The sequence below is a fragment of the Topomyia yanbarensis genome, chromosome 2 (assembly GCF_030247195.1).
Source record: "Topomyia yanbarensis strain Yona2022 chromosome 2, ASM3024719v1, whole genome shotgun sequence".
Lineage (NCBI taxonomy): Eukaryota > Metazoa > Arthropoda > Insecta > Diptera > Culicidae > Topomyia > Topomyia yanbarensis.
In genome coordinates this window covers 114,244,304-114,269,783 of record NC_080671.1, presented here as the reverse complement: position 1 = coordinate 114,269,783, position 25,480 = coordinate 114,244,304, and the positions used below count along the sequence as shown (strand labels likewise).

At 38.6% G+C, this 25,480-nt stretch overlaps 1 protein-coding gene across 12 annotated transcripts in view; it reads right to left on the bottom strand.

The window, feature by feature from the left end:
* LOC131679245 (dual 3',5'-cyclic-AMP and -GMP phosphodiesterase 11) overlaps nucleotides 1-25,480 on the bottom strand; it is a 422,056-nt gene that overhangs the window by 43,202 nt on the left and 353,374 nt on the right. For 5 of the 12 annotated variants that reach the window (XM_058959926.1, XM_058959930.1, XM_058959929.1 and 2 more), the window contains one exon: nucleotides 10,751-11,381. The exons of the other annotated variants lie outside the window; for them this stretch is intronic. In XM_058959926.1, coding sequence (XP_058815909.1) covers nucleotides 10,751-10,808 — 58 coding nt within the window. In that variant the 5' untranslated portion in view covers nucleotides 10,809-11,381. The remainder of the gene's footprint in view (nucleotides 1-10,750; nucleotides 11,382-25,480) is intronic. 12 annotated transcript variants of the gene reach the window in all.

Below are 25,480 nucleotides of genomic sequence, written 5' to 3'. Positions count from 1 at the left end.
TCAAACTTTGCTTCTTCGGAACTTTTAGGAGAATCGTTTTTGAACCGAGAAATTCAGCAGACTAAACAAATTGCAAAGTTACATGTCAAATTCGATTGTTCGCAGTGCGCAGAAAAATTTTACTCGGGATAATCGAACGAAAAAAATATCTCGTGAAATACATTTGTTATATATTCGAAGGTACATGCAACAATATACGACTTGTGGCCCTTTTTGGCAAACGCTTCACAGTGGTTAAGTTGTTAAGTTAAGCACCGTTGTTTTTGAATGTCCCACTAGAACTTTTTATCATAACTTCTTAAATAAGTTCGTTCGTCTTGAAGCTTACCCATTTTTCCAAAAAAATATTATCAGTCTATCTCGTATAATTTCGAAGTCATTGTATGACTTTTAATAAAAATTAACGAATGTTTTATAAATATAACTGAACGGGTAAAACGGACAGCCGGTGGAAATTAGAAGTGCTATATAAATACAGTAAAATTTCATAAATTTCATTTGTTAGTTGAGTTATAGTTATGATTGTTGTCCTAAGAAGATCCAAATCTTTTTAAAATACTCGATATAAAAATAAATATTCGTTGATGAATGATATGCATTTTGACAAACCTTGGCAAACATTCATTGCACATTCTAAACACATTTAATCATATTTGAAAAAAAAAATACTTAAATATGTTTTAATGGGTCATCCAAAAAAGGTTTGTTCGCGACAAAATCTGGACACCTAAAACACAGAGATCTCTTGAAATATGGAACCAAAAAAATGAAATATTTCTCGCAGATAAGGACGTTTTTCCGTTCTATCGGAAAATACATAGTTCGTAGGTATGTAGAAAGCGCCTTCAAAAATAGTGTCAGAAGAAATGCGTGTTAGAAAAGTTATTATGGGCAATCCAAACGAAAATCAGTGATGGCCAAATTAGCTGCTTTATTACATTATTTTTGGTATTTTCTTTTGGTTGCTTCCTGTTGTTGGCATTTAGACTACTCTCGCACGACAATGAAAGAACGTGTTCGGTGAAGTTGGCTCTTCCGGTGCAATATAGACATTAGTTGCTTCTAAACAAACCAAAATATCATTAAAGTAGTGAGGATGCCAAATCTGGCCAGAACAGAAAAAGTACATTGTGATTGCACTAAAATCGTTTCTGTAAACGACCTTCCTGGTAGATATTCGTGGGTACTTTCCTGTTGGTACAAAGCAATTACTGGTTCATCCACTGTTGCAGATGGCCTGCCAAGCCAAATATTTCTTGGGAAACTTTAATTTCTCTATTGTTCAGAATTATTTTGTTACCCCATTTTGTTACATAACGGTATAGAAAAACGTGCCATGGTTGAAGGTTTCTATCTTCTTTGTTTTGTCATGCATTACAACAGAGGAAAATTTGGTCAAATGACCACCAAAATTTTTTCGAACTGTTTGTCCCCCACATTCTGCATTTTACTATGCAACTGGCATTACCATGAATAACTTCATTCCTTAATAATACTTAGAATTATGCACAAATAATTTTGACTGAAAGAACATTTATTTGTAGCCTGTTGGCAATCAAGTATTAGACGATTTTGAAACACTGTGAACAAAAATTGCAGTTTAGCCAAGCTTTTATAAAAATATTCTAATTTGATATTCCTCATTCTCGTCTTGACTGCACGAAATAACATTTCTAACACGCATTTTTTTACGGTATTTTTAAATGAGCGATTTCCATATTATTGAGTTATATATTTTTAGATTGAACAGACATACGTCCATATTTGTGAACGGTATTTATTTTTTTGATTAATATTTCAAAAGATCTATGTTTTTTTAGGTGTTCAGATTTTGGCGCGAACAAGTCTATAACTTTAGGAGAGATTTTGTGTATTAAGCAAAAATATTCGCACAAGTAATCTTTGCAGCATAATTGTCTTGAGGTCATACATTAAATAAATGTATAGAAAGATCAGATCATGTTAAAAAGAAAAAAAATATAGACGGAGCATTGAATTACTAAAAAATGGCAAATACAAGAATAAATAGCCAGTATTCAATTTAATTCAAAAATCACATTCGTTAAAAATTAGTGCGTACCTATGGAATACTCTATTATGATTATTCAGATTCAGAGCATTTCGCCTTAGTACTCATTCGACCAAATGGCGTTCGGTTAAATGACCGGACACCGTGATTCCGTTTTGGAGTTATTATCTATCTGACGATTCACTCGATCTGAACCAGTTGTTTCCAAGTATTTGAACGGAGCAGATCGATTTACAGTGGTGTTTGGTGTGTAAATTTCTGTGAGTGAAGGTCATGCTTTGTTCGATAGTTTGCCGCCGTTCTGCTGCTACCGGTAGCAAATCTAGTACATTGTTTTCACTGGAGCAGAACAATCGACGTTACCGCTGATAGATTTTGTTTGTTTTTTCCTCTCGGTTACTGCCTTATCTTTTCCCTTCTTTCTCTGGACCCTATAAACTAATAAAACATACATTCCCGTTTATGGAGCGCTCTGCCCTCGTACATAAATAGCCGAGGCGAAACACCTCCTTATATTAACGTGGAGGTTCCTGATTCCCTTAACACTTGCATTGCTCCCCATACAAAAGCAGTACCCACTAGGCTCCTCTGGACCATGGGTAGTGTATTTTCGAACCAGGGGAAAATCAGTTAATATATTGATACTTTGTCGTTGGGACCTGACTACTCAGTACCCGGTGATAACTCAGATCACACGTGTTCGATCAAACAAGATACATTATCGTGAATGATCTCGGCCAGGCAAACTAGATTGCTTGCTGTGAGCGCTTTACGCGGGAATTGAAAGCCTATGTACCTGCCAGGGCCGTAGAAATTGATGGGGTTGTGTCCGAACCGGGCCTGAAGTGCGGAGAACTGTAGGAGCATGGGGTTGGCTACTTTAAGGATTCCTCACTTCAACAGGTTAAGATCTCGATGGATAAGCCTACCTACTCTCTATCAGACCCGCTTCGGATGATTTTCGCTGGGTCTTCTATTACCAACAATATCCTCATTGACAAAGTTTGTCTACCTGTCCGCCTATTCGTACCGCGGCTAATGAGCTGCAGTAATTGCAAGCAGTTCGGCAACACAGCTACCAATTGTGGCAATAAGAAACGGTGCGGCAAATGCGAGGAAGAGCATTAGAATGACTCTTGCGGCAGAGAAACCGAAAAGTGTATTTACTGCGGGGGCCCTTCGCATGTTTTTAAATCATGCCCTGCTTACAAGCAGTGTGGGGATAAAATCAAGCGCTCCGTTAAGACACGCTCGATGCACTCTTATGTAGAAATGCTGAAGAATACTTCGCCATCTGTCTTGTCCGAAAATTCCTATGCTCGTTTGGCTCGTGTTGAGCAAGAATCTGATTTAGAGAGAACATCTTTCGATCACCCAGGGGAGTTCAGGAAGAGGAAAAAACGTGCCTCCCTTAGACTAGCTCGTAAGGGTCCCAAGATGTGCGCCAATACAACTAATAAACCCATCGGAAGTGCTGCTTTAAATCCGAAGGAAGCTGCTCATGTAATTGGAAATTTTAGGTTTAACAAGGAGTACCCACCACTTCCAGGGACTCCACAAAACCTAAGCATCCCCTTTCGTCAAACATACACTCCTCAGTCCAGTAAATGACTAATGAATTTTTTTGACATCGTGGACTTAACTTTCACAGCTTTCAATGTTACTAATTCTCTTAAAACCTTCTGCTACGTTTTCTCTCTATAGTTGCCAATATTTTTGAAGCAGTTGACTGCTAACTGGCCCCTGATTGCAATGATCTATAAGTGAACGAGGCTACCGATTTGATCACTGAATTGCAGCAGTATCCTCCCTAAAATTTATACCTTCAAAGTTTTATTAAACAGTTTAAAATGTGATACTTTCACATTATGTGAAACTTGGTTAACTTCCGATATGAGTCTCAACTTTCACAACTTTAATATATTGTTTATGGAAAACCCCAACGAAGTAGTACTCTTGGGGATGAAAGAGTGTTATTCTTTCAATCGAATTAACGGGAGGGCATTGAAATTGACGCATGTTAAGTTCTATTCAAAGGTAAAGATCATTGCATCGCTCCCATCTACGTTCCTCTTAGAGCCTCGGTAGGGCACTGAACGCATTTTATTATCACGGAATAGGGTGATGAGCCTATTTTCACCATACTAAGCAAGGTGCCTCACTAATTCGGTAATTTCTTGCTTTACAATCAATGGAATGCGTAAAAATTGACATGAACCGCTTTGCTTCGTTGTTAAGAACCAATATAATAACACAAATGCGTTGAAAACAGTAAAATGCTCGTGTTTGAGCACAATGAAAACTCGAATCGAGTGCCCCTATTGTTGCGCTACCATTTGACTCAATGCGTTGAACAAAGATGGCAGACACTGTTCTAACCAACGGCTTCAAATGGGTAGGGTGATAATAGAAACATGGTGCAAATAGGCTCATCACCCTACTTAACTACACCGTAGCTAGTTCTAGGATACTTTAACTCTCACGGTACGGTATGGGGCTAGTTTTCACAATGATAATAGATCGACATTACTCCAAGATCTTTGCGACAATTGCAACATGACATCATTGACAAATAGTGTTCAGAATTGTACGCGGAGATGTTCACTGCATACAAGACCTTCCGGGGTGACGGGTTACCCACTGGTAGAGATGGGCGAATGAATCACAAATCGATCGAAAGAATCGACTCTTCAGAAAGACCGAATGAATTGCGATTCTTTTTTAAAGAGCTGCGAGTCACTGAAGGAGTGACAATTTATTATAAACTCAACGAGAGCCAAACAGATCCGAATGATTTTGCCATAATTATGAATCACTCTAAAATAAACAAACACGATGAACACATGAGCTTTTTTTGGCTACACGGAATAAAATGTCAACTCATAACTAATTTAAATAGAATAATAATTGTAATTTCGAGGATGAATCTTGAAAATGGCGGAATGTTTCGTAAAAATAGCAATTTTCATTGCAAATGAGTAAAAAACTCTCTTAACTGAAAAATCATCTCGAAAACTCAACCTAGGTTAGATATCTCATACATAGAATGTGTACGAAAAGTTTGAAATAAATCGGTTAAGTAGGTTTTGAATGATAGTTAACACCGCAAATCGTGTTTTTCCAGAGGCATTCTACAAAAATCTTCATCACAGAGTCGCTTGTCGATATTTTTGCATAGCAAAATTACATAATATTATTGAAAAGATGCATTAAAATGTACAAAAGTTTTGATCAATTTGCAACAAAAAATCGCAAATAAAGTGTTTTCTTCATGCTGAAACCCTTACCCGCCCCACCCTAAACACCTAATAAATACATTTTTCCCGTTTCATCTCAAACATTTTTCAAAGTTCTGAAACGAATCACTGAATCGATCAAAAGAGTCGATTCTGTTTAGTGAGTGAATCGGACACGATTCACTCTCCAAACTGAATAGTTTTGCCCATATCTACCCGCTAGCTAACGACAGTACGCGTCGTTAGACACTCGAATGAAAAGTCTAATGCAAGCCAAAAAACATAGTTATTAGCGTCGGTTCGTCGACGGGTTAACGAGAGAAACATCGATGAGTACTTTTTGGGGTACGGATCGACGTATGCGTAACCGAAACAGTATCAATGAGAACGTGGAATATACAAACCGCTGGCTATTCTCTTTCGCCCAGAAGATCGACGCGGACTCTGTTCCGGTACAGAAAACGTACCGTGCCATTTCTCCTCACGATACCACGAACGAAACACCGTTTTCGATGGTGGAATTATCACTTGCTCTCTTGTCATGCAACAATAACTTCCCAGGGTTAGACAGAATCAAATTCAACTTGCCAAATAATCTGCTCAATCCGGGTCTTGACGTCTGGGCAGCCTGAGGCTCTAAGTCATGTCGCTGATCTCCCATTTGCCTGAAAGTGACAAGTTTTGTCTTCTTATCTATCCGCATATCCGCCTACTCTCTTCTGTTCCTGATACAACTGCTGCAACACCGATGATGGAAATAAACCACATTTACATTCTGTATTCCTAGTTTTAAGATAGCTATGTTTTTGTCATAAAAATATTATTTCCCATCTTGTATATCGAACTGCATTCCTAGTTTTAAGATAGCTGTTAAATGTCTCATAAAAACTTATTCCCCTTTCAACCTGTATTCTTAGTTTCAAGATAACTGTAAAGTGTACCCCCTATGGTATATCAAACTCGAATCCTAGTTTTTAGAAACCTGCAAAAAATTTCTAAAAAACTATTGTATCCCACTGTTGTATATACCATTGCATGTCTAGTTTTAAGATAGTTGTAAAAGAATATTTCAAAATTGTAACAACCTAGTTTTAAAATATCCAAAATATAAAAAAAATGAATTTGGCACCGCCAAGCTAACCCATTTGTGCCTATCAAATAAACGAACTGATTAAAAAAAAATGAATATCAAATTACAACTGAATAACGAAATAAACATTACATAATTTTCTAATCTTTATTTTTATTTTTTCATTGGTCGTATGCACCACCACGCACAGTGTCGCCTAGCCGGACAAAACCTCAAAATTTTATTGTAGATTTTTCGTGATTTAACATTTTTCTCTGCTTCTTAACAGGTTGAATAGAGTCTTCTCAAAATATTATGTCCCGAAGACGAGAGTTCAATTTTTTTACAGAACTTCGAAGGTGAAATAGATGATGAATTCTGAGGAAAACTCTTTTCAAACCTAAGTTATTCAAATGAATCTATCTTTTTAGTTAAGATTTCGATTGGGGTCAAACTGATTTCATTTGAAAGGTTATTCGCTGGACTTATAGCTGCCATTCGATTTACTCGATACAAGCCTTTCTTCTCGCTCAGACATGAAAAACAAATAATAAATCGAGCAATAGTTTAAAGTTATAATATTCAAAGCGGCTGTACTTTTTTGAAGCGGTTCGGAAAGATCGCTTGTTGTTCATTATACTTGAAAATTAGTGTACTTTCCGAAAATGAATATCTTGTTTTGCCCCTTTCTTTCCCGAGGTATGAAAAAAGGTGATTTTTCATGATACGTCTGAAGGAGACGCATGGTAGCCTTTGACTACCCAGGGTTCGCAATATAATTTATAGATGTGTCTTATTATTATCAACAATTGAAAAAATGTGTATTCTGCTAAACAATTCACCGAAACTAATTTTTTGAAAATGAATTTTCGGAAATAGTGCACTTTATATTAGTAAATGTTGAATTTTCGAACCACCCTAAGTGCCAAAATTTCGAGGAAATAAAAAATAATTTTTTATTTTATCAAATATGAATTCAGCGTCACAAAATTACCCTAATGTGAAGTTTTCATCAAATTTGGGCCACTTTTGAGGCTTTGTCCGACTTTTGTATGGAAGGTGATCACTGTGCCACGTCAACGGACAGATTACAAACTCGACTACTCGGTGAGCTATACTCGGATGATTCGCTGCAGCTGGTTGGATTCGAGTGGTTCAGAGATGAAGTAGATGTCATAATTGATGAGCTAAAACGCATAGTAACGGCCAAAAAACTGTAGGCATATCCAATCAGTATATTATATTTATTATATCAGCGTATTATAACCATGTTTAAATTGTATATAAATCAAATACACTAAATACGCGTTGATTACTTTCTTTCGGGAAGGAATCGAAAGCTTTACTGTAATGTTAAAATCCAATTGATACAAACATTACATTAAAGCGGGGCTGATTGATAGAACGATGACCACGGAACATGTCTGGTGCTGTACACGAAATGGGTCATCGAAAAGTCAATTGAGCTAACACCTACCTAAGTCCATGAACCAAGTTATTTGCATCAATATTAGGGTGTCCCAAAATGACATCATGTTAAAAAAGTCATCGGGCTCACTTCTTAAATGAAAGGTTAGGGTATTGGGACCACTTTCTTCTACGGAGTGAGTTTGCTAAAACGCTTCCTACTGGTGGCGACTTTTGATTTTTTGAAAAATGGGCCGATTTTGGATAAAATTTCAAATTAATGCCTGTTGAAGTGGTCCTGAACTGTCTTAGATTTTTTTTCAGCATTTTTGATTTTTCTGGAGATCCAAACGGAGAAGTTTGGTTAGCTAGTTTGTACAAATTTGGAACTATAAGAGCGGCAGGGCCATTAAAACTTAGTAAAAAGTGAAATTTTTGGTGTTTTTCAGTATTTTTTCTTCAAAACTGGGTATCTACAAAATTTTAAAAGTACAGAAAACACTGTATATAGTTGAGCCGAATTCAGGGGCGTAATTTTTCTGAAGAAAATGTATAGCTACGGCCAATGGGGTATAAGTTATTTACATTTTTGTTAAATAACCTTTTGACATTTTATGATATTCATAAAAAATAACACTGTTCTACAAAATAAAACAACTTAAGTGGGCTTAGTCCGCATATTATTTTTCGGAAAATAGAAGGAAAATGATGAAAAATGGCGTTTTTCGCTTGTCTGTAGTACATCAGATTCGGTTTTTATGATCATTTGATGATTTTTTTTAAAAATATTTTCTATACTAATAGCCACCTAGCGGGTTTGAAAATCACTAAAATTAAATAAATATGTCGAGTTAATGGCAAGTTATGGCGTATATTTGAAGGCTGAATTGATTAACGTACTTACATTTTGTATATAAAGTCTTATTTTCATGTTAGGAACTTTGAAGTGGAGAAAAATGCAGAAGAGTGAGGCGAGTGTTGAAAAACTTTATTTACTGTTTAGATCACATAATTCCGAAATAGTCAAATTTGGGGCAAATATCCTCGAAAAAGTTTTACAACAGAATACAGCGCATCTTCTGACACAATCGTTTTGTTGAAGATGCCTCCTAGAAGTAATTATGGAGAATTAACTCTTCAAAAAATAATTAGAGACTTGGTTTCATTAGCAAAGTTTTTATTTTTATAATTTAAGTTACAAAAAAATCATCAGATGCTCATTAAACCTCGTCCTGACATACTAAAGATGTACAGAAAACGTCATTTTTCATGATTTTCCTTCTATTTTTCTAAAAACAATGTGTGGTCAAAGCACATTTGAACTGATTTACTTTTTGGAACAGCATTATTTTTGATAAATTGCTAAAAATGTCAAAGGTTATCTAACAAAAACTTAAATAACTCATACCCCATTAGCCATAGCTATACACTTTCTTCAGCTAAATTACGCCCCTGAATTCGGCTCAACTATATAAAGTGTTTTCTGTACTTTTAAAATTTTGTAGATACCCAGTTTTGAAGAAAAAATTCTGAAAAGCACCAAAAACTTCACTTTTTACTAAGTTTAATGGCCCTGCCGCTCTTATAGTTCCAAATTTGTACAAACTAACTAACCAAACTTCTCCGTTTGGATCTCCAGAAAAATTAAAAATGCTGAAAAAAAATCTAAGACAGTTCAGGACCACGTTAACAGGCATAAATTTGAAATTTTATCCAAAATCGGCCGATTTTTCAAAAAATCAAAAGTCGCCATCAGTAGGAAGCGTTTTAGCAAACTCACTCCGAAGAAGAAAGTGGTCCCAAACCCTAACCTTTCATTTAAGAAGTGAGCCCGATGACTTTTTTAACATGTCATTTTGGGACACCCTAATCAATATGTTCAAATACATACAAGCATGCGTTTGTTGAAATAACTGAATGCAAACCGCCGTACTGTTTGAAGAATCCGTTTCCGCGAAGGCGTTACCGAGCAAGTAAGTAATCCAGTGTCAAGCTTTCACAAATAATATTATTTTTCAAGGGCTGACACCGATTTACCCGAATTTAGAAGGTTTCATCGACACGTTTTGCCCCCTGTGCACCGGTACAGTGAGAATAGCCTTGTGACTACTGCTCAGCATCCCTGCAGCGACAGTCAGCATTGGTCTCGGTATCCTACTATTCCGGTGACGACTATTATGATTACACTTAAAATATTTAATTTACTGGCAGTCAGATGAGACAATTTTTAAGAAATCTCACTGTTTGCTCAATAAATAGTTTGCCAAACACATGCGAAGTATACATTAGATTGGTTCAATTTTTGACTTTTAGCTCCACCAGGCTCTACTGATTCCTTTTATGGCCCTTAGTAATTGTACAAATTTTGGAGGGTCCGTAGACACAACCGATCGGTACCAAAATTTGCACAATTACTAAGGGCCACAAAAGGAATCAGTAGATCCTGGTGGAGCTAAAAGTCAAAAATTGAACCAGTCTAGTATACATGTTTGAGTGAAGACAGTTTAGAGTCCTGCACGAATAAAACCGAATAAATTGAATAAGTTATAGACAATCCGCAAAACAAATTAAATTCACTAAATTGTATAATAAATAAAATTGAACAGATTAGTAAAATGTATAACGCGAATACAAAGAAAAAAATCTAATTCATAAATGGTTCCAGAATCAGGACCAAGATCTTTCTCCCTCTCCACGTACCCACAACCATGAAAAGAAGACATTTTGAACGATTTCAAAAATATAATATTAAATAAACCAAGTACGAGACAAATTGATCAATAACTGAACGTATTGACTGTCCACATTTCTTCACTTGAGTCTCAATTTTTCATCCTGTAACTGTACTACTAAGAAATCAACAATGAAATAATTTAATTGTTGCCCTTGACCGATGCGGATGTTATCCCGTCCAGTTACTCTTCTTTATCGCTATACTCAGCTCCGGAGCAAACATCTAACAAACGAAACTAAAAAAAACAGCCATCAAAACGGATATAAAACATTTACCTTGCTTATTCTTCTTATAACAACCATTAAAGCGACACATGCTAGCACTTTGGCCCATCAGGGCCCTGGTTGGCGCTGGTGGTACAAAAGTCCGCTTCCTTGCAGCTTCCGCTGGTGCCGGTTTATTGTGCTCGTAAATCTGCCGCACTCGGGTGCGCTTCCGCCGCAACCATCACTAACACAACGAATGGAACAACTTCCTGAATCCGCGGCACAGATTATAGGTTCTTTTGTAAGTATCAGTGTGTGTGTGTGTGATTGTGATGATCCCACCGCCACCTCCGGTCAGGATCGCTTCATTCCACTCACTCACTCGACTCAGTTCACATTAGCTTCACAATAAAATCGCAACAGTTGACGCGGGACTGCACTTCCGGTTCCGGTGGCAAACGGCACCGACGGCAGCCCATTGTTTCTTCCCACTCGATATCGGGCGTAGTGGTGCCGCCTGTGGCCAACTGCATAACGGGAATTATTTCACTGTTTTTCTGCCGGATGCCGCCGACATCGGCACGTGGTGCCTTTTTCATTGAAACACTTTTCGCTACGTTTGTTTCACTTTTCGGTTCGTCTTTTTTTCCTCCGCACGTTCGACTTCAAAAGCGGATTACTTCCGCTCACTAGTGCTGCACTACATTTAACGTAAAAGCATTTATTTTAAGTTCTCTTTCATGGTTATGTACTTAACAGTTCGGTCGACACTGAAGGGATTTGGTTGCTGGTGGATTTTTTTTTGATGTGACGTTTGGTAGGAAAGATGAACATTTTAAATGCTTTCAGAGCTAACAAAAGAAGGAGACGCACGGTACTGAAGGAAACTATATTGATTTACATAGTTACCTAACAACTTAATATATTTAGCATATCGATGTTTTTCAGTGCAGAAATTTAATTTCAACAAGACTTTTCACCCTAAAAACTCCATAACAGAAATGTCACATCTAATTTCCGGAAACAAAATTTATGGTAGATACATGCGAAGACATTATGCTACACTCTTGGAAAATTGAACTTGCAACGGGTAGATCGACGAACAAGGGAGAAAAAACCACAATCTAAACTGTGCCACATGCCACATAAAATATTATAGCAGGAAAATGTATAAGCAATGGTAACCATTGATTTTAGATTTTATTTCTTCCCATTTTTCCAATCATCTATTACAAACGGATGTGGAAACTATTTCGCCTTTATCCTGCTGTCGAAAGATAAACCAAACGAGGTTCTAGAAACAGTACAGAGCCAACCAGTCTTAGTCAGATAAAAGGGTCCTAATTGAGGCACAATTCATTAGCTTTTTTCACCCTCGATCGATTCGGTATGGAATCATCGTAAAAAATGATGTTCAATCGTTCTTTTTACGAATTACGGATAGACAGTCTCTTGGCGGGGATCTTCGGCCGCCGGCAAAAATAGACATTATGTTTTATTTTTATTGCGGGTCCGTTTCCCCGGGTAGGGTTGTTGTTCTGTATTACAGCTACAAATCAAACTCTTCGCTACGATAATGAGATTGCCAAGTCGAATGAAGCACGATCAAATTGCTTAAGAAAAATGACAAATACAGAATTTGTTATCTGCCATTGGAAACAGAATAAATTAATAAGAATACGAGGCGAATTTTCGTTTGTGTCTTTCCATTTTTCGCTGTATGTACAGCGCAATTTTTTGGATGGCGTAGTGCAAGACCATTACACTAGAAATTTGTTCTAGGTTTCGAAATATTTGAAATGATATAGGATAATTTGGGGAGAGATGCCGCACATTTCTAAAAATCGATCCTGCATTCAATAATTGACGAAATCATTTTTATTGATTGCGACAAGTTTCTAAAATACTGTGAAATGGTTTTTGTCATGAAAAAAAATTCATCAAATTTCCACGAACATTTTACAATAAAAGGTTATTGCGGGAGAGATGCCGAATGTGCGGGTGAGACGCCGCACCGTGGTCACAAACTGAAAAATGGCGAACAAAAGTATTTTTAGCTCTCTTTGATGTTTTTATAGTCTTCAACTAAGTTTCAATTTTGATGCGGCATCTCTCCCAATTGTAGGGAAGAGATGCCGCACGACGACATTTTCGTCTTAAATTATGGATAACCGTGCTCATGATCAGAATGCCTTTTATTATTTTAATGCGGCGCTGAAAAATTTTCGGCACCCCAGGATGCAACAGAACGCACATAATTATTAATCAAATTTTCGTGAGGATTATTTTATATCTCCAGTGTTGTAAGTCTTCGAAAGATGGTCCCATAACCATGAGATGTAAATAAAGTAAGTTACTGAATTCAAAACCTCTAAAAGTGACCACATCGGATAATAAATGCCGTAGTTACGAGCAATTCATTTTAGTGGGTACCCTGTTGGTCGTAGCCAATCAGTCGGCTATGGCGAAATTCATTTTGATTTATCAGTTGCTATTAAAATGATCTTAACTTCATAACTCGTCGTGCACCGTCACTTTAAAATGAGTCGCAGTTGACATTCAACCTCCTTGTTTTTAGCCTGTCAAATGAAATGATTCCACTTTCAATTGACACAGCGAACACCAATCAAATGAGATTCGGGTAAACAGTCGAAATCGTCCAAGGTCCTCAGTGATAGTTTCTGGCGATCAGTGGCGGATTCAGGGACAGGGATCCGGACCCCCTTTGATTTTTTTTTCTTCTTGAGAAATTAATTCCATCATTTCAAGCCAAATTTAACCTACAAAACCTACAATTTATAAAAATACGCCAAACTAACTGCGAGTTCTAAGTTAGAACAACTTCTAACAAGTAGCTGCGACGGTAATAACAATAATAAATTAGTAACATAGCGAAATTAAATGCAAATTTTTTTTTATTTCAATTATAGAGGTTTTAACCTTAAGGTCATTCGCCTCTTCGGGTTAGAAAAATCTCTTAGGAAAAATTTCTAACCCTATGTGCGGGGTCGGGACCCGAACCCAGGTGCGCTGCATACAAGGCAATCGATTTACCAATACGCTACGCCCACTCCCCAAATGCAACTTATTCTAATAAGAATTATCTTTCACAAGAAATTATTTGATTTATTAATTAAAAACAGAAGAAAAAAATTATTTGGATTTATGTGATACAATTCTGATATTTTCAGATATATTTACTGCCCTCAATTAGATATAAACTATCTTAAATATCCGTCTGTGTGATATAATTATTATATCAAACCAAGACTCAACAAAATACTATATATCAAAATAGACTGAGATATAATAAGATATAACCGATAAATTTTCTTGGCATAAAAACTTGATATTTTAACAGCTATATTTTATAGCAAACAGAGACATATATTTTTTATGATATAATATCTCATTTTGATATAATTTTGATGTAAATTTCTGGTCGGGTATGGGTATAGGTATTGGGATGTGATCTGTAGATGACGAAAATTGGTGATTAAGGCCATTTTGAAATCCAAGATTGCGGCTTATGGTTACCACAAAACAGAGAAAACTGCCATCAATAATGATATCATTTGAAAGGGGTTGGTTAGAAGATGACGAAAAGGGTTGAAAAGTTGACGGAAATCGATGTTTGAAGTCATTTTGAATGTCAAGATGACTACTTCTGGTTACCATCCATATAGTATAGTATATGATTCGTATAGTTCTCGCCAATTAATTTGATGGAGCCGCTCTGATTCAGTACCGTCTTTACGGGCACACTGAGCCTGGGCCCAGGGCCCAGGGATTTTGGGGGGCCCGCACTGAGGATATATATAAATCCATACTAACGCCTGTGTTCGGAAAAAGGTACACACGAGAACTCTTCAGTTCGTTTTTAAAATGGCAGAAATTGAATTAAAAGTCGTTTATAGTTTAATGTTTATACCGGTATTGTTTTATCAACATTCCAATGCCTCATATCGGTGAATCCGTAGAAGAGTAGTTCGGAGTCGCACATTGATTAGTATCCCATGTTCCACGAATGTATTCAGTAGAAGAATACCTTTAGAAATATATAGTGTTCTCATGAAATGATTGATGAGGTGATTTTTTATGAATTTATTTTCAGTTTTAACCTATTTTCCATACTAATTTCCATATAAACTTTGAAATTTTTGGAGGGTCCGTAGACGCAACCGATCGATACCAAAATTTGCACAATTACTAAGGGCCATAAAAGGAATCAGTAGAGCCTGGTGGATCTAAAAGTCAAAAATTGAACCAGTCTAGTAACCATATGTAATAATATGTTATTCTTATTTACACAAAATTTAACTTTAGGAGACTCCTCAGAATGTAATGCTAATGAAAAAATCATCTTTTCTTTTTCTATTAATAAAATTCCGTACATTTTAAGGCAAACATTATACATTCAAAAACGTTGTACTGTAGTAAAAGTGGAATAAAAATGTAATAATAAATAAGCTGCATATATTTTTGGCATATGAAAATGAAAAGGATGATTTTCGCATTTACGTAGTAAAAACCACCTTTCATTCTTAATGGAATTTCACCAAAAAATTTAAAGTCGAAATACCAGTACTTCTATATAGTAGCGCATATATTCCAATACAGTGAAATAAAAACATATTGTTTTTCATCAATAAGAACGACGCCATATTTGACGGAAAAAAAATTGCTCTATACATTACATCTAATCAGGAGTCCGGTCTCAACCGGCACAGAATTATTGAACATTAGAAAAACTGCAAAAAAATGTATGATTTGTATCATACAGCAGAAATGATTTTTAAAAAGGGAGTTAATTTTTAAGGACAAAATATCCCAAAACTCTAACTTCCGCATTATTCAAGAAACAGATGTATTCTCATTCAAAAACTAAGATAGCTCCCATTAAAATTGTATGAAGCGTAATTTTCTAAACGCTAGTTCGAAAGTTCTAGCATTTAATGTATTTTTCTCTAATATTTTCCCAAAGAGCCAATGGCAAAAACTTCAATTGAAGTGAACAGAAGTCAATTGGCAAAAATAAAGCTTCAAAAAAGCTACAAAATAGTCTTAACTGAAAAATATTAGGACTTAATTTGCTAGAAAATTATAGTAAATTTGAATGGAAGTACGCGAAAAAAGTTATGTAGCATACTTTTTGAGAAAGAGTCCAATAAAATTGACTGCAGAAAAATTCACTTTAAATTTACATAGCAATCAAAGAAGACAGAAATACAATGTTGATGAACGAATGATAGAATTATCATCCTAATTTGGACCCCTCCTTATTTTGGACGCTTTCATACATTTGTATCCTTTACTGCCAATTACTCCAAATTCGTTTGGTTTGATGAAGATAATTATATTCTTTGGGTTGTGTTTAACTCCCAGCATAATTAGTTCATCTCTAATTCCTATAAATTAGTCAAAATTCACAGTTGAAAAATTGATATCGAAAACGATTCATAATTCCGCGATTTCCAATAGAAATCGGGAGAAGTGATGCACTTTTAAATTGGATTTAAGAGTAAAAATTTATTGTTTTTAAATGATCTAATAATTTTGTCTCTATTTGGATCTTGCATTTTATGTATTTGAAATGGTTAGTTTGTGAAGTTTTACTAAGAAGTATAAATAACTAGTGTCCAAAATATGTCGTAAAAATAAAAGCTCTTTCCCGCACCGCATCCGCAGGAAAAAATGTCTCACCGCACCGCAGATTTTGCGGGATGGGTGCGGTAATAACCGCGCGGTTGCGGTAATTACCGCAACCGCGACGAGCCCTAACCGTAGCGACAAACAGTAGACGATGGCCAACAAATCTGTGTCTGATACACGTTCTGCTGATACAACGGAACAATGATTCAGGTTTTAAAAACAACGGATAAATTTACCAAAGCAAACCTCTCTAAATTCTGCTTTTCCACTATTCCTGTCAATCCTCTTAAACTGATACGGAATCAAAAATGTAGTTTTTGACCTGAAAGAGGCCAACATTCAAACATTCCAGAACTTCGTCATTACAACCCTGAAATAAAATGAGTTAAATTTTCCAATGTAGTTTAAATATGTTAATTTCAAAACCTCAGTTTACGGCCAAACGATGAACGCAAAGTCAAAATGTGAGCCACCTCCCTTATGAAGGATGGCTTGAAATTTCCAGGCTAATTAGTTAACCACTGACGCTGTCTATAAAATGTGCGTAGGTAGATTGTTATTAGTTAGAATGTATCATTTCGTTCATTTTCTACGTCTTTCCAAGCCATAGTGTACAAAACGTGTATTAAATTATTGAAATAAACCTACCTACTAAAAATCTGCATAAAAAGAGAAAATATTGCAAAGAAACGTTATTTCTATTCCTACCGCGAGGATGGAACATGAATGATCCTCAAAGCGTGTAAAACACCTTAGTATCAACATCATATCAATTGATTTCAAAGGTGATAAGGTTCGACGAAGTGGAATGTTCATTGGAAGAGAAAATGTGGCTTTTTCCGAAGTTGGTTGTCGACTCTGACCAGTTTCATCACGTCAGGAATGTTGTACTGCTCACAATCAAAAGGATCTGAACAAATCTAAACGGGACAATGTTACTAAGTACTATTGTAACTCCCGCAGAAAAAAAAAATACTTTAGTTTATTTGGCATCGAAAATTGTTTGCATTTTTTGACTTGACGTCTATATCGTGATCAAGATGGCTGTCATACGCTAATCAAAGGAATTCGAAACATTAAGCCCAACTTATCATAACCGGTCAAAATGATGTACTTGACTAGTATTCCAATTCAGTTAGCTCAATTCGAAGTAAACACATAATGTTTTATAGATTGAAAACTCTTTGGCTTTAGAGCTATGAGAAAAGAACACCGAAAAAATGAACTACAATACAAACCAACAACGGTCAAAATCAACAACAAATACTTCTTTCTATATTTTGTCAGCATTATGAGGATTGGAATGTATGACACCATCATCCATATATAAAAGATGTTTGGAAACTGTAGTCTCGATGTTAACAAGTTTGGATTAAACATGTGGTAACCGCGCTATTAAAAATAATCGAGGTTTACGAACACCACCTTAAGCTCATCACAGAACAAAGGCTTTTTTCTGGACAAGACAACGTTTAAATGATAAAGTAAACTCGCCCTACTTCAGCATTCTCCATTGGCCAAAGCATTCTTCTATCTCAAACAACGTCATGCAACTATGAATGTCAGATTACCACATGTTAATTCAGGCAGGTTACTACTACAATACGCAACTACTATTAAGAGAAATGCCACGCAATATCTTTTGTTTCTAGCGTCCAAATGTCCAGTAACCTTTCCAAGACATTCCAATATATCTCGTTTTGGAAATCTTAGATTGAAACACAAATCTTCCCTGTGGTTTACGGTTTTATCATTTTAATTTCTAGTAACACCACTTTAGGGTCCGTCATATGGTAGAGTCAGTTGCTGTGTAATGCCACCTTGTGGTGAATTCTAGAACTATGTATTTTCTTCATATATTTTGATGTTTTTTCATAGAAGCTTAATTGTTGGCCTACTTGGCTCAAATTTGGAAAAGGTTTCGAGTGACTTGAGGAACAGCTATTTATACCTGTTCAATGATAGGGGCCCCTCAGTTCAACAGTACCCAGGGGCCCCGAGTGGTCTTAAGACGGTTCTGCTCTGATTATGTGAATATGTGAAGTACTAGTATAATGCGCAACGAATAATAACTTGGGTAAATGCTCAGGAGTTAGGTGCATAAGAAAAATAACATACGAATACGATATCAAATTACCAGAATTATTCTGTATTACAACGAATTGATTTTTCAAACGAATGTGGATCGATCGTATCCGTTTGATTTTGATGTACGTTCGAAAAATCGCTCCATCGTAATGTAGAATATGGCTGAATATGCTGATTACCAAAAAAACCTATTTTAATCCACCTAGCGGTGCAATTGTGCCTTTCTCAATCATGAATCACGAGAATGTGTGCGTTGTTTATATTCATTAAAAACTTTTAAATGCATATATTACATTTTATTATTATACATCACATTTCCCGGGCACTTCCGGAACCATCTATGGTGGTCAATGTAGTCAACGAAAGTTTGGTTGGCCGTCGGTGACCTAGAACAGCAAATTTAAGTTGTTTGAGAGACATTTTAGCGAAATTTTTACCTTTTTTGCTTTCATCGGAGTATCGGTTTGAATCACAATTTGCTATGTGATCGCACGCCACAGCCTGTAACTCCGGAACCGGAAGTCGGATCGAGATGAAATTAAATAGCCATTTACGGGGACGCAATACCTTTCATTTGAGGCCAAGTTTAGTCGAATCGGTCTAGCCATCTCCGAGAAACCGATGTGATTGTTATTCTGAATTTAGATACTTCCGCCGGGGCTTCCGGAACCGATGATAGTGGCCAATGTGGCCAAATAGACTTTGAATGGATGTGGCCAAATAGACTTTGAATGATTTGAATACTGCAAATCGAAGCAGTTGTGGTCATATTTTGGAAAAATTTTCACCTTTATGCATTCATTGCAGAATTTATTAAAATCGACATTTTCTGCGTGTTCGTACTCATCACCCTGTAATTCCGGAACCGGAAGTCGGATCTATTAGAAATTCAATAGCAGCCTATGGGAACGTTGCACCTTTCATTTGAGATTAAGTTTGTCAAAATCGGTTCAGCCATCTCTGAAAAAAAATGAGTGACATTTTTGGTCACATACACACACATACGCACATACACACATACATACACACAGACATTTGCCGAACTCGACGAACTGAATCGAATGGTATATGTCACTCGGCCCTCCGGGCCTCCGTTAAAAAGTCGGTTTTCAGAGCAATTGCAATACCTTTCTATTGAGAAAGGCAAAACATAACCTTTGCAACCACGATCAACCACAAGAACTGATTCTTGAGCAACTCGTGATAAGCACATTGGAAACTCCAAAATACCTTCAGTAAAGATCTCAAAGATACACAAGATCGAGAAATGATGGCAAAGTATGATATTTACAGCCATAGTTCTACCGAAAACCTTCTTCTCGTCTTCTCTTCAACTGATAATGTCCAGCAAAAGTTATGATACATATATTTTCCCAAAGGAAAAAGAAGGATGAAGTAATTTGCGAATGAGGGCACAAAACCTAACTTAGAAAAGTCGAATTTGAATGTTCGTGTTCTACTCGTCAGTAACTGACACCAATTTACTGTCAGTTAGACTATATATTCTAACACGAAATTGACGCCAGTTAGACACTATATCCAAACAGTTCACACAACATATCTGAACGCCTAAAGCAACTGGCTGGTACATTCGTTATCGAGCACTCAGTCGAGATAGAAGTCTTTTGTCATCGGCCCGTACACTCTATAGCGACAAATAGTGTTAATCCGCGTTCAAGGTTATTTGCACACTCTACGCCTAGTTGAGGTTTCAGTATTTTTTCCCTTCTTTTGTGTTTCTGTTTCTGAGTACCGTTAGCCGGTCAGTGAAGTTAAAGAGTGTTCTTGTAGTAAGCCGTCTGGATACCGTTACGTACACAAGCTAAGTATTAGTTTTCGTTTCCCCTTCTTGGTTGTCTTAACAACGTGCACTGGGCAATAGGCCCGTGCAAAAATGACTTCCCCTGACGGCGGTTCATCTCAAGGTGAGATGGACGTCGAAATAAAATCGGCTCCCCGGTTCAAGGTATATCCGAGCACGGCCACCGGGCCATTTGTGATCTTCTTTCGGACCAAAGAAAAAAAGTGTTTGAATCTGTTGCAGATTTCTCGAGTTCTGACGGATCGGTATTCGGCCGTGACAGAAATATTGAAAATTCGCCCTGATAAGCTTCGGGTGGTGGTTAACAGTTCAACTCAGGCAAACGATATTGCTGGCTACGAGCCCTTTACGAGGGAGTACAGGGTGTATATTCCAGCTAGCAGGGTTGAAGTCAGTGGTGTCGTTTCCGATTCGAGTCTGAATTGCGAGGACCTGCTAAAATATGGGACTGGCTGTTTCAAAGACCCCATGCTTAAGCCAGTGAAGATACTGGAATGCAAACGTTTGCATTCAGCATCAGTCGCAGCTGACGGGAAGAAAATATACGTCAACTCAGACTCTTATCGGGTGACCTTCGCCGGCTCTGCCCTACCCAATTACCTCCTCTTTGACAAGGTTCGTCTACCTGTTCGCCTCTTTGTGCCGCGGGTCATGAACTGTACTAATTGCAAACAATTGGGACACACAGCCTCCCATTGTAGCAATAAAGCCCGCTGTGGGAAATGCGGTGGGAATCATGCGGATGATTCCTGTGGTAGAGATGTCGAAAAGTGTCTCTACTGTGGGGGAAACCCACATGATTTCCCTTCATGTCCCGCGTACAAACAGCGCGAGGAGAATCTAAAGCGTTCCCTTCAGGGACGCTCTAAGCGATCTTTTGCAGAAATGCTTAAGATAGCTACGCCACCTGTCTCTACGAACATCTATACCAACTTGTCTACTGACGAAGGCGACTGTGATGAACCCCAGGAGGGAACATCTTCTGCTGTGCCTAGAAGTAGTAGAAAAAGGAAGAACATTTCCTCTTCCAAGCTTCGTCGTAAAGGCCAGAAGGTGTCTCTTCATGGTCCCCCTAAAATAACTACTCAAGGAAGTACTGGTGCAAAACCGAAGCAAGTCGCTCCCGGTCTCAGTAACCTGAGCTCAGAAAAGGAGTTCCCAGCACTTCCAGGAACATCAAAAACCCCATGTGTTCCCATATCTCAGCCAGAGAAAGAAAACAGCGCTGGCTTAATAAATTTCTCTGACATTGTGGACCGTATTCTTACAGCGTTAAACATTTCTGACCCCCTTAAAAGTATCTTGATAAGCTTTCTCCCCGCAGTAAAAACATTTTTGATGCAGTTCACTGCGAAATGGCCCCTCCTTTCAGCGATTGTATCCTTCGATGGCTAATTCATCGAACGAGGTCAAGGATTTAATCACTGTTCTACAGTGGAATTGCAGAAGCATTATCCCGAAAATCGATTCGTTTAAAATCTTACTAAATAATTTGAAATGCGATGCATTTGCCCTATGCGTGACATGGCTCACTTCAGAAATAACCCTACACTTCCACGATTTTAATATTATTCGCTTGGATCGAGAAGACTCTTACGGAGGAGTACTTTTGGGGATCAAAAAGTGCTATTCTTTCAATCGGATCGACCTCCCCTCGACACCAGGCATTGAAGTTGTCGCTTGCCAAACCAGAATAAAAGGCAAAGACCTTTGCATTGCTTCCACCTACATCCCCCCTAGAGCCTTAGTTAGCCACCGACGGCTTTGCGATATTGCGGAACTTCTCCCCGCACCGAGGCTAGTTTTAGGTAACATCAACTCCCACGGCACGGCATGGGGTTGCCTTCATGACGATAATCGATCTACCCTACTCCATGAGCTTTGCGACAACTTCAATATGACTATTTTGAATACGGGTGAAATGACACGGATTCCTGCCCCTCCAGCGCGACCGAGCGCCTTAGATCTGTCCCTCTGCTCGACATCGCTGCGGTTAGATTGCATGTGGAAGGTAGTCTCTGATCCCCACGGCAGCGACCATCTGCCAATCGTAATTAATATTTCTAACGGTTCAGGGCCACCGAATACAATCAATGTTTCGTATGACCTCACACGAAATATTGATTGGAAGAGTTACGCGTCCGCGATATCCGACAAAATCGAGTGCACTCAAGAGCTTCCTCCGGAGGAAGAGTACGGGTTCCTGGCTGGCTTGATTCTCGATACCGCGATTCAAGCTCAGACTAAACGCATACCAGACGCGAACTCACGCGGGCGTCCTCCCAATCCATGGTGGGACAAAGAGTGCTCAGACGTGTACGCGGAGAAGGCCGCTGCGTATAAGACCTTCCGGGACGACGGGCTGCCAGCTAGCTACCGACAGTACGCGATGGCGGAAACGCGCATGAAGAGTTTGATAAAAGCCAAAAAACGTAGCTACTGGCGCCGGTTCGTCGACGGACTAACGAGAGAAACATCGATGAGCACTCTTTGGAGTACGGCCCGGCGCCTACGAAACCGAAACAGTACTAATGAGAGCGTGGAATATTCAAACCGTTGGATATTCGATTTTGCCAAAAAGGTTTGTCCGGATTCCGCCCCGGCACAGAAGATCTACCGCGCCGCGTCCCCTCACAACAACGCGAACGAAACACCGTTTTCGATGGTGGAGTTCTCACTTGCTCTCTTGTCATGTAACAATAAAGCCCCAGGGCCAGACAGAATCAAATTTAACTTGTTAAAGAATCTGCCAGACTCTGCCAATAGACGCTTGTTGAATTTATTTATTAAGTTTCTTGAGGGTAATATTGTACCTCATGACTGGAGGCAAGTGAAGGTCATCGCCATTCAAAAACCAGGAAAACCAGCCTCCGACCACAACTCGTATCGACCGATTGCAATGCTGTCCTGTATCCGAAAGTTGTTCGAGAAAATGATCCTGTTTCGCCTCGACAATTGGGTTGAAGCAAATGGCTTACTGTCAGATACACAATTTGGTTTCCGCAAAGGCAAAGGGACGAACGATTGTCTTGCGTTGCTCTCAACAGAAATTCAAATGGCTTATGCTAGCAAAGAGCAGATGGCATCAGTTTTCCTAGATATAAAGGGGGGCTTTTGATTCAGTTTCTATCAAAATTCTTTCTGAGAAGCTGCACCAGCATGGTCTTTCACCGACTCTAAACAACTTTTTGCTAAACTTGCTGTCTGAAAAACATATGCATTTTTCGCATGGTGATTTATCGACATCACGAATTAGCTACATGGGTCTTCCCCAGGACTCATGTCTAAGCCCCCTTCTCTATAACTTTTACGTGAATGACATTGACGAATGTCTTGTCAATTCCTGCACGCTAAGGCAGCTTGCAGATGACGGTGTGGTCTCTATTACAGGTCCCAAAGCCATCGATCTGCAAGGACCATTGCAAGATACCTTGGACAATTTGTCTGCTTGGGCCCTCCAGCTAGCTCTCCACGGAGAAAACTGAGCTAGTAGTATTTTCAAGGAAGCGTGAACCAGCGCAACTACAGCTTCAATTAATGGGTCAAACTATTGCTCAGGTTTCAACTTTCAAATATCTCGGGGTCTGGTTCGACTCTAAAGGAACCTGGGGATGTCACATTAGGTATCTGAAACAGAAGTGCCAACAAAGGATCAACTTTCTCCGTACAATAACCGGAACATGGCGGGGTGCCCACCCAGGAGACCTGATCAGGCTGTACCAAACAACAATATTGTCGGTGATGGAGTACGGGAGTTTCTGTTTCCGCTCCGCTGCGAACATACATTTCATCAAACTAGAGCGAATCCAATATTGTTGTTTGCGTATTGCTTTGGGTTGCATGCACTCGACACATACGATGAGTTTAGAAGTGCTGGCGGGCGTCCTTCCGCTGAAAAATCGATTTTGGGAACTCTCATATCGATTGCTCATCCGATGCGATATCTTGAACCCGTTAGTAATTGCAAATTTCGAAAGGCTTGTCGAGCTGAATTCTCAAACCCGATTTATGTCCTTGTACTTCGATTACATGGCACAAAATATCAATCCTTCTTCATACTATCCCAACCGTGTCAATCTCTTTCATGCTTCTGATTCAACTGTATTCTTCGACACATCCATGAAAGACGAGATTCGTGGAATCCCGGATCACATACGTCCGCAAGTGATCCCAAGCATCTTTCATAGTAAATTTCGAGAAGTCGACTGCAACAAGATGTTTTACACCGACGGGTCAAGCCTCGACGGCTCCACTGGCTTCGGTATATTCAATCAAAACCTCACCGCCTCATTCAAACTCAATGATCCTGCTTCAGTTTACGTCGCAGAACTTGCTGCTATTCAGTATACCCTTGGGATCATTGATACTTTGTCCACCGATCATTACTTTATTGTCTCGGATAGCCTCAGCTCAATCGAGGCTCTCCGTTCAATGAAATCTAGAAAGCAAATTTCATATTTTCTGGGGAAAATCTGGGAGCGCCTGCGTGCTTTATCTGTAAGATCGTACAAGATTACCTTAGTTTGGGTTCCCTCGCATTGCTGCATTCCAGGTAATGAAGAAGCGGACTCTTTAGCTAAGGCGGGCGCTTTACAAGCTGACATATATGAAAGACCAATTAGCTTCAGCGAATTTTTCAGTATCACTCATCAGAGAACCCTCGAAAGTTGGCAAACTTCATGGAGCAATGGTGAACTGGGAAGGTGGCTACATTCGATAATCCCTAAGGTATCGACGAAACCTAGGTTCAGGGGAATGGATGTGGGTCGGGATTTCATTCGCGTGATGTCTCGGCTCATGTCCAATCACTACACGCTGGACGCACATCTCCGGCGTATTGGGCTCGTGGATAGCGGTATCTGCGCTTGTGGTAACGGTTATCACGAAATCGAACATGTTGTCTGGGCATGCGCCGAGTACTGTTCTGCCAGATCTCAACTATTCGATTCCCTTCGGGCCCGAGGAAGATCACCCAATGTCCCGGTTCGAGATGTACTAGCAAGCCGCGATATTCTCTACATGTCCCTTATATACACGTTCCTCAAAACCATCAATATCCAAATTTAAATGCCCCTATCTTTTCTCTTATCATTCCCAGAAGTGCCCTCTTCCGACTACCGTACCCCAACGATGGTTTGATACGACTCCACGACGAGACAAAACATCTGTCGAATGAACCAACAACACGAGATCTACAGTACAACATCACACGCGCAACGCGATGTGTTCCCGATCCG